Below are 10,528 nucleotides of genomic sequence, written 5' to 3'. Positions count from 1 at the left end.
TGTCAGCGGCAACCACAGGTGAGGCAAATACCACTGCCCTCACCTGTGATTGACAACAAAACAAAACCGCTGACAATCGCATGCGGTTGAAGAGTCACGGTCATAGCCATGGCCGTGACAACCCCTCAGTGTTGATCACGAATATTGTAATCGCAAATTTTTATTGCGAATATATTACATTGCCGATTTTTGCAATCAAGTAAATAATGACTGGAGATCACGAATTCTAGAATTTGCGAATTTATGGTGAAAAAAGTCGTGACATATTGCAAATTGGAATATTGCCTATGCCGCTCATTACTACTCGTCGGTACAGCTGTAAATCACTGCTTCACATAATATACAGTATTTCAAAACTGGAGACCTGCAGCTTCCACTAGGGGGAGCTCTGTGTAGAGGAATGTATACAGTTACTGTAATAATCTCTTTGCATGAAACTCCCCCTACTGGTTGCATGAAAAATTAGTGTTTTCATGTCTGGAAGAGAAGAAGTTAAGCGCTGGGCCCCTGGAGCCCCTTGAGTCACGTGGTCTGGAACCATTGAAGGTACACCACTGCAGAAATAGTAGCAGAGCTCTGCTGGATTTATATGAGATTCAGCAGCACCATCAGCTCACAAATGGTAGGTTGTTTTAAATGAAGATTATTCAGAAAATTGTCTCATTTTACTTTTAGCAACCACAGGAACAATATAAAAAAGCAGGGTAGATTTACAGCAAAGCTTTGAGAAGATGTCCAACATTATCTTCACAACTGGTTTATGGATAAAGTGATAAGAAAAACTCAGTTCAGGCCACATCTGAAGAAGTATCATCCAGAGTTCTGTAAGCCCTCCTATGTGACGAGTCCTGGAGCTTCTAGATGTCCTTATACAGACTGAAGTATCATGTTCACCACGATTACCGTAATGGCCGTTCCCGAGTCTTCACCGAGGAGCATAGTCAATATTTCAGCTCTAGAAAAAGAAGAAGAATGAAATGATATGAGATCACCGTCAAGACGAGGTGAATCAAACACAGATATTGACCTGCTGGGAATGCCACCATGTCTTGTTTTATTTTTAGGTAAATAGAACATTCTCTGCTCATTATTTCCATAAGGCCTCATTCACATGATCGTATCCATTTTGCGGACCACAAAGTAAATGCTCTATCTTTTGCTGTATGTCTGCACAGACCCAGAAGCACAAGGCAGCCCTTGAAGTTAATGGGTCCACACTGCAATGTGAGGTGCACACAGCCGGTGTCCATGTTTTGTGGATCCTTCTTTTGTGGTCTGCAAAATGGACATAGACATGTGAATGGACCCTAAAGGGGTTTTCCTTAACTTTCATATTGATGGCCTATTCTCAGGATACGTTATCAATATGAGATTGGCGTGGTTGACCCTTACCATTCAGCTGTATGAAGAGGCCGTGTGAGGGCTTACGTGAGGGCTTAGTCCTCTTTCTTGGTCATAAGAGATCACATTCCTCGGTCAAATGGCCTAGGTGCAGCTCAGTCCCATTCAAGTGAAGCTGAGCTACAATACCAAGTACAGCGTCTATACAGTGGATGGTGCCTTGCTTGGTAAGCTGTGATGAGGCCATGACACTCACCAGAGTGAGAAACATGGCTTCCTCAAGATTGTGGGGGTGCTGAGAGCCATCAATATGAAAATCACGGAAAACCCCCTTTAAGGTATCTTCTGATACAGATCTTCAAGACATGGAGTTCAATGATTTTTGCTACTGACTATCACCAATAAGGGGAACGTAGGAGATCACTATAGACTGCTTATTCATTGAGCTCAATTATACACTGTAAGCAGTAGGCTCCTAAGCTCCCCCCAGTGGTGGCCACAGGTAATGAGAAATCAGTCATTTAACTCTAGGTTTATGCTGGTTATTTGGAGCTTTCAGGTATCGACCATTAAACATACATAATTAATAAATATTTGGCACAGACTTGGGGGCAATTATTCATTCCTTTGATGCCATAATTCTGATGGAAAGAAAAATATATAACGTTTTTGATTCTACGCAGCTCTCATCGCTTTTATGGGAATGGGGTGTGGACAGCCATGTTAATTAGGTAAACACTATATCGTATGTCACAACTGCAACTTTTAGAGGTGAAAAACTGGAGTCTTATCTCTAGGCAAAAGTGCTTGAAGATGTGCAAAATGCAGCTTCTATGTCTTCTCCTACATTGCAGGCTGCTCGGTGTGAGATCCGCCAGACGGGCTCTCTCACAGCTTGGTCTGTAGCCTCTCTCTCTGCTCTCCTAAACACGGGTCTAAGCTTTACAATCAAACGCTGAACACCAAAGAGATGAGGATGAGTGTTCGGGAGAGGACAGAGAGAGTCTGCAGATGGCACCGCCACAGACAGATCTCAAGATCTCCCACTGATCGGGACTAAGCAGCCTGCAATGCACGAGAATACATAGGAGCTGCAGAAGACAAATCAAACAAAATGTTTCATAAAAAAATTATAAAATCGAATGCATGTCAATAAAGAGAAATGGAGGGACATAATACATTAATGAAGCTGGATCCGACCTATCTCCATATTTAATGTAAAGAAAGCTGATGACTGTGGATGACACTCCTATAACAGTAGTGTTGAGGTCACACTGTGGATGTCAATGTCACTAAAACAGCTCTACTATATCACATTCAGCTCCACTCCATCAGCATCAAGTTGTAATTCACTACATCAGCTCTGCTATACCAAACCCAGTCCCACTACATCAGCCCTGCTGCATCATGTTTTCTTCTACTACTTCCGCACTGCTATATCTCACACAGTTTCAACACATCACCCCTGCAATATTAAGTTCAGCTCCACTACATTAACCCTACTGAATCAAGTTCAGTTCCACCATATCAGCCCTGCTACTGCTACCTCAACTCAACTACATCATTCTGTATAGCAAGTTCCTCTTCACTTCATCAAGTTCAGCCCCACCACTCCATCTCTGCTACTTCAGTTCGGTTACTGTACTCTGCTTTATCACTGCATCAATATAGCAGCACTGAAAACTCAACTCCACTACTCCTATTCAAGCCTATTACATCAGGACTACATTCTGCCATACTAGTTCTCTGGCTCTGCTACATCCATCTTTATGCCTCCTTCCTGTAAGGCTCAAGACCTGCTATACCGGACAAGGATCCACCTCATCAGGTGACCTAACAACAAACTATATTTACAGCTTCCTGAAGGACTTTCCTAAAGTTTTCCTGCACTTTGATGTCTCAGCGACATATTAAAGAGTTTGATCAAAGGAGGTCCAAGTGCTGGCACCCCTGCTGACCCCAAGAACGAGAAGAAAGAAGCGCTCACACGAAATGCTCTCTCTCCTCTCCGCATGAGGATTGGCTCAATAGAAAGTCTAGAAGCTCACCTCCAGTTCATCTCTCGCAGCGAGGACACACAGCACTCTGTATGAGCGCTTCTTTCTCCTCCTTCTAGTGATTGTTGGGTGTCTCAGCGCTCAGATCACCCCTAATCAAAACCCTTGATGTACTGGGACACATTAAACTATGTACTGAAACCAGTCCCATCTTGTGCTTGGCGTACACTGTATAATACATCTCTTTACCTGAGATGGTTCCTTATTGTCCATCTCGATAGGTTCCTGGTCTGTGATCCTCCAATACTTCTCTTTAATCCTGGAAAATATGAAGACAATGATATGAATGTTCTGAGTGCACTTATGTGTCAGGTGTAGGAAATAATCCAGCACTGGCGACTTTAAAACCGGATGCTTTATTTACATGGGAGATACAAGCAGATAAAAACGTTGACGCGTTTCCGACTACACTAGCTCTTTGTCAAAACACTCAATGGTTAAAATACACATGTGAGAAACAATGAACAATGGAAATCAAAACTAAGAAACAAAATTACACTTTAGTACTTAGATGCTTTAAAACCCTCAATGAGCCTCTAATGGCCCCTGCTGGAAGCTAGGAGACTCAAAGGGTGCAGATACTAAAGGTATTTAATATCCGTAATAATAGGATAGAGCATAACGTCGGGAACACACAGACAGTGAGTCCTAACTAGAACCGCTCCCGCTTTCCTTGTCTATTTGCAGTGCAAGCCCTAGGCGGCAAGTCTGCAACTGGTTGACGTTCCCTTCTCAGCTAAACTGCAAGACAGACACACACAGAGACAGAGACTGTGTCATATGGGAATGGGTCATAACAGGAGGGACAAAATAGTACAAAATCGCAAGACAGAGGGTAGTCACAAAGCCTAGCCAAAGTCAGATTCAGACAGGAAGCACAGTACCAAAACACAAGACAGAGAGTGGTCAAAGGCAAGCCGAGGTCAATAACAATAATACCAGTCCACACGCATACAGAACCAGCAGCACCGCTAGCAAGTATCAAGCTATCACAGGCACTGGTGTATGGCCAGGATGGGGTTTAGATAGAGCACCGAGAGACAGGATCAGTACCTGATAGGTGCTCCATTAGTCAGACACAGAACACAGAGACAGAACAGCTGAATGATCAAGCACTGCTAGTCTCCTCCAGCACAGGCCTGTCGCGGAGAGAAACAGAGCATTGCATCCTGTTGTTCGGGATGCTGTCGCATCACCAGGGAGCGTTGCTTCGCAGCAGAGATCTTGCCGCTGGACCTCGGACAGGTACGTTTGTGACATTACCCCTCTCTTACGAGGGGCCTCTGGATCCTCAACCTGTGGAGCTGGCTTTAATGGAAATTTAGCATGGAACCTCCTAATAAGGCGAGGAGTATGAACGTCCAGAACTGGCATCCATGTTCTCTTCTTACGACCATACCTCTTCCAATGGATTGACAATAATAGACTAAACACTAGAATATAGCATCATTAGTTCATATGTTCTATGTGTTTGCAGAGTGCTGTTGCATTGTGTTTGCTTGTACTTACTGTAATGTCAGCCATGGGAGGCCCACCATCTCTTTATTTTACAGCATGTGCTGACCAGTGGCAATAAGGGAATCCCCTAACACAATGGTGCCCTAAGTGGCCGCCTACTTGGCCTACCTCTCATCCTGGCCATGGTTTGTTGGGTCTTTTGTTATGATGGAAAGTTTTTAATTACTCCCCCCAGTTTTTTTTTATTTGTGACCATCACTTTTAAGGTATTAGTTAGCAGAGGGGATTCCTCTGTTCAGAATCATCATCTCTCGGCCAGAATGGAGAGCAGTCATAAAGAGCATCTCTCTCTCTTTTGAGGACCTGTCCTGTATTACACAAATAACACATTGATTGAAATGGACAATGTGTAATGCTTCAGTTCACCTGTGGTGGTGCTGCAGGGAAAGCCAACTCTTACTGCCAGGTTTCCCTACAGATCACAGATGATCAATAGAGATCCAAGTAGAAGGAAGCTTTGTGATCTGCTTTTTATCATGTACAGTGTTGGACTGCGGTGTCTAGGGCCCACCGTATGGCTACAATCAAATATTACCTGCTCACAGAGCAGCAAGACGATTGAATATGGGGGTCCCTTCGGCAACTTTGAGAAGGTAGGTCCTGGGGAAAGAGGACACTGGTAGCTTTTCTCTATACCTAGAAGTCATCTCAGCTCTGATCAAGTCTATAATAATAAACTGGGGAGTTTCTTTAATAATCTATGAAGTTTTTTTATATGAACATAGGCTGGTTGAGGCGCTGTACATTGAATATATGTCTGTAGTACAGTAAGTCTACTGTGTTATGTGCCACTTGTGCAGGGGTAGGAGACTAGGGGCCCACTTTGCTCAGGGGCCCACCGGGGATTCACCTGTACCCCTGTGGGCCAGTCCGAGCCTGGTCATGTAGTTATAAAAAGTAGGGAGAGACATAAACTCAATAACGTGAACAATAAACACATAAATAGTGAGATAATATTACTTACTTCTTCCAGTTCAGAAGTATAATGATACCGGAGACCAAGAACAAAATACAGATGATAGCCAGCCAGGAAATGACCTTATAGGCTGGAGACTCTCTGTCTATTGGAAGAGAAGAGGACAACAAGGTTAGCTTGCTATACGGTCATCGGGTATGCACAGCACAGAGGCAGGCTAGTAACACATGTGGCCGTCAATATATAATCTTCATTCATACCGCATACAAAGATAGAGGGTAGAATTAAAAATAAAAAGCCACAAATGCAGAATGAATCATCAGACTAGAGGTTTGCAGATGTGATAAGGTACGTACATTTCTCCCCTCCATAACGGAAACGGGACGGATCCGGTATGCAGTCCATAGACTTCTATTATGATGGCATGCCTCTAATAATTCATTCCATCATAGAATTGCGTTATGGTCCTTGGTAACAGAATCCATAATGCAATTCACCTTTTACCACCAAGCGAAGCGTGAACGAATTTCAAAATATTAAATTTGCTCATCTCTAATAACAACGATCGACCATTTACTGTAATAAGCCGATCGGCACTTGAATAAAGGGGCGTTATTATTATCACACGTCCCCAGTACAGTTTTATACCACCACCTGTTTGAACTGGGAGAGCTTCTGTTGACTGCATGCAAGATCATTTGTGAGGTGATCAGTGGGGCATTTAGACAGGCTGATGAGCGGCTGAAGAGACATACTTACGAAATTCATTCCTGATTACTGGCCCTTGCAAAAGAGCCTAAAGAAATCCCAGAATTACACTGGGATTCACAACATGCCAGTAGCTCGCCTTATTAATGTTGTCGTAGTGCATGAATCTCCAAAAAAAGGTTTGCAAATTAGATCTACATGGAAAGATCATCAGAACAAGTCTAAAGTTGGCCCACGGACACGTAGACAGACTCTAAGAAAGCCAAGAACAGCATTTCACCAGGAGGAACCTTATAAGAACCATAAAGTATAGTGGTGGAAATGTCAGGTTTTTGACATATTTCTCACTAGGATGGCCTCTCCTGCTCATCTTTACAGAAGCCAGAAGATACTTGAAGATAACATGGGACCATCTATCAGCCAAAAGTGACCTTGTAACAATGACCCTAAATATACCACTAAATCCATCAAAGCAGAGCTGAAAATACAAAATGGAGGGGTGTTAACATTTCATTTCTAAAATAACGGACTGTGCGTCCAGCATTGTAGGACTTAAAAAGCCTCTTTGTGGGGGAATGGAAAAATGTTCTCCCAGCTGAAAAGAAAGAGACAATTAGAAAGCACATCTGCTGGAGGTTGTTTCTGCCCAAAGGACATAGAACCAGTTATTAGAAGAAATGGCATTACTTTGATTTATTTTTGTTTAATAAATGATTGCAAATTGTAATTTTTTATTTTATTTTTTATTGTTCCATAAATTAATCTTTATGTATTGTTTGAATGAAGATCAAATATAAATAGGTCTACGTAGGTTCAAATGGTTTCCAGGGTATTCATGGAATGGTCATCAATATCAGTTCTAACACCGGTTAGATGACTCGAGGGGCCGCCACTGCGGCCTTTTTTTTTGTTTAACAGGCACTGTGCCCAATATTTTGTAGTGGTTGTGTCTGGTACTGCAGCTATTCTAAAGTTAGACCATCTAAAAGTATTGGAAACCCCCTTTAATATACAAAGAAAGGCTTTATATTGGGTGGAAAACTAAAGTAAAATAACCTACCTGTTGTATTGATGTCTATCGATGAACTTGCTGTTCCCATTGTATTATTGGCTCTGCAGATATAACTTCCATAATCCTCCTCCGTCAAGTCTCTTATCTCCAGCCGTAGATGATTATACGATGTAGAAGTCCAGTACTTATGTCCTCGGTCAGCCTGTCTTAATGCTGAGCTGCCCAAGAGTAGATTGTTTTTGTAAACTTCAATGATGGACGGTGGGTGGCTGTCCACGCTGCACAATATGATTCCATTCTTTCTTTCATGCGTCTCTAAGAAGGACGATATCACCAGATTCTTGGGGCCATCTGGAATATCACAATACATTGTATCAGGTGCAAGTATCCATTGGCAATATTAATATGGTGCATACCAAGAAATATTTTAATTTGAGGCAAGCTAATCCTGAAATGTAAATCTCAAATCTGGTAAATCAACTCTACCACATGTACTGATGGTCAACTGAAGGAGCTTCCTTTCATTGGCCACTATTAATTACGTTTGAGCACTTTCACCCTGTGGCTGAATATTTTATGCTTCTAGTTACAGCTTGAAAGTTTGGAGTCTGAATGCAACAAATCCTGCCACTCTCTCATGATATTTATAGCAAACCTAAGTCAAGAAGGCCAGTTTGATGCCATTGGTATCTATCATATGTTCCATACTGGGAGCGAGCGGTGATGTCATCACGCTTAACGCAAGTCCTTCAGCAGGTCTTTTTCAATCAAGAGAGGAGCAAACTGCCTCTGTGTGAGCAAGTGGACAAGATAAGTATTTTTTATTTTTTTTATGTTCTTTCTAAGACAACTCCAGCCACCATTTTAGGAAAAATGACTTGTTACCACAAAGAAGGAGGAAATTCGGCTTCGTTGACAATCAAATTTTTCCTAAAATTCGGACCAAATTCTACTTTGGATGCTTCGATTCGCTCAACACTATTCAATACTTGCTTTAAAAGTTTAACACTAAATTATTGAACATCTCATGGATGTTTCTGACATGGCACCACACTATTTTTGCTATACATCATGATATTTTCCTTTATAAACAGGAGCTGTCGATGAAACCATCAAAAGTGAAGAACTTTAACGTAATCGCGATAGAGGTTTTCTCTCATACACCATGATAAAAAAATAATAATCTTACATAGTATACTTATTCCAACCAGGGGGGAGGCCATGTTCCCTCTCCAGTAATTTGCTAGACAGTGGTAGGAACCTGTTTCTGAGCTGGACACATTGATCAGTACATAAGTCCTCTCAGAACCTTCATGAAGCCACTTGTTATTCTTATAGAAGGTGTAGGTTGCATTGGTTGTCCAGGGAACCTCACAAATAAGGGTCACAGAGTGGCCTTCATATATCTCCTCAGATGGTACTACCATTAGCCTTGCACCTGTAAAATAAGCCAGGAAATCATCCATGTAAAAAACGATTTCTTGTTGTAAGGTGTGATTAGTGGGCAGTTTTCTAGTACTTATATTCCTTTATATAAAGTGCAATATTATAGTAGTTATATTCTATTTATTATTTTTCTGGCTGGAATTCACATTCTGCTGCTTCGGTTTGCAACCTTTCTGTGCCAGATTACAACCAACAGGAGCTGGCAAGCTCCGGTGTTTCTCTTTGCAGTTGATTATTTACACATGTGGCTATATTATAAAAGACAGTTTCTATCAAATAGGAGGGTAATGGGTATAGTGTTGCCATGGGGGCTAAATGTACATAATCAATCTCTACTCACTTTGTACTATGAATCTTATGGATTTTGTCAAAGTCCCAAGAGAATTATGAGCCTGACATGAATATTCTCCTTGGTCTTCTCTAGTGAGGTCTCCAATTTCTAACTTCAATGTGTTATGAGAAGAAGACAGTTTGAGCCGTTGGGTAGAGTCCTGGAGACCGGAGGAGCCTAAAGATTCCTTTCCTTTCAAAAGATACATTTGTGAAGGAGGGTTGCTATCCACAGTGCATAATATTACTCCTAGTTGTCTTCCCTGAAGCTCTAAAAATGAAGTTAGGGACAAGTTCCTTGGCGGATCTGTTGAAAATAAGATAATCAAACTGAATGTTTAGGAAACCTGTATAAGCGATGAACAACTAAATTATGAAAGAACTAGATTAGGACTTACTTTCTCTGATACTATTGCTTCACATTAAGGTTCTTTTGTACGAGAAATGTCTTACATCAGGGTGGCTTTTCAGAAAGTAAAGCTGACCATACATTTCAGATAGCTATTAGCTGAACACCTATTTCTCCTGACCACACCCCTCATACACTTGCTCTGTAAGAACAGATGGATCGGTCATGTTGAAATCCAACTGTTTAGTCCTTCTTTTCTCAAGCATCTGCCATCAGGTGAGAATCGGGAGGACCCCATACAAAATAGCAGTGGCAATCATTTAATGGGTTTGGCCATTTTAAGGCTTTAAGAATATTTACAACCTAATAGATTATTTTTGACACAGTTTTAGATGTACCCTTTGAGCCAGTGATATTTCAAAATCATGCTTTAATTCAATAATTAATATGGGTCTAGTGTTCACAACAATAACATCACTAGTCATCGAAACAAGAAGCAACAACACAGCCAAACAGAAAGGTCTATGGCACAGGCTATCGAAATTATATTTATCCCAAAATAACTTTACAAGATTGTAAGAATGGCACATACAGTAGCACACACACTCTGGCCTCCAGATTGATGACCGGCTAGGAGGCCTCCACCTCAAAACTTTCCAGCCAAGACAAATTCTTCTGATTTGGTCTCCAGCTTGATGACCTAGGAGGACTCCACCACAAAAATTTCCATCCAAGACCAATTCCTCAAGCAGAGCAAAGAATTTCCTGTGGATCTAAGAAATCTTTCAACTCCTTGCCTCACCTTTTATCTTGTAGGCTGCAGGCAAATGTTAGTTTAAAGTCCTACTATA

The 10,528-nt window shown here is 41.6% G+C and overlaps 1 protein-coding gene across 2 annotated transcripts in view; it reads right to left on the bottom strand.

Moving 5' to 3' along the window:
* Nucleotides 1-224: 224 nt before the first annotated feature.
* SIGLEC1 (sialic acid binding Ig like lectin 1) overlaps nucleotides 225-10,528 on the bottom strand; it is a 76,806-nt gene continuing 66,502 nt past the window's right edge. For both annotated transcript variants that reach the window (XM_044273775.1, XM_044273774.1), the window contains 6 exons: nucleotides 9,339-9,635; nucleotides 8,742-8,990; nucleotides 7,601-7,903; nucleotides 5,881-5,977; nucleotides 3,588-3,657; nucleotides 225-955 (listed from right to left, as the gene is read on the bottom strand). In XM_044273775.1, coding sequence (XP_044129710.1) covers nucleotides 950-955; nucleotides 3,588-3,657; nucleotides 5,881-5,977; nucleotides 7,601-7,903; nucleotides 8,742-8,990; nucleotides 9,339-9,635 — 1,022 coding nt within the window. In that variant the 3' untranslated portion in view covers nucleotides 225-949. The remainder of the gene's footprint in view (nucleotides 956-3,587; nucleotides 3,658-5,880; nucleotides 5,978-7,600; nucleotides 7,904-8,741; nucleotides 8,991-9,338; nucleotides 9,636-10,528) is intronic.

The sequence above is a fragment of the Bufo gargarizans genome, unplaced genomic scaffold (genome assembly GCF_014858855.1).
Source record: "Bufo gargarizans isolate SCDJY-AF-19 unplaced genomic scaffold, ASM1485885v1 original_scaffold_1130_pilon, whole genome shotgun sequence".
Taxonomy (NCBI): domain Eukaryota; kingdom Metazoa; phylum Chordata; class Amphibia; order Anura; family Bufonidae; genus Bufo; species Bufo gargarizans.
This window is presented reverse-complemented; position numbering and strand designations above follow the sequence as displayed.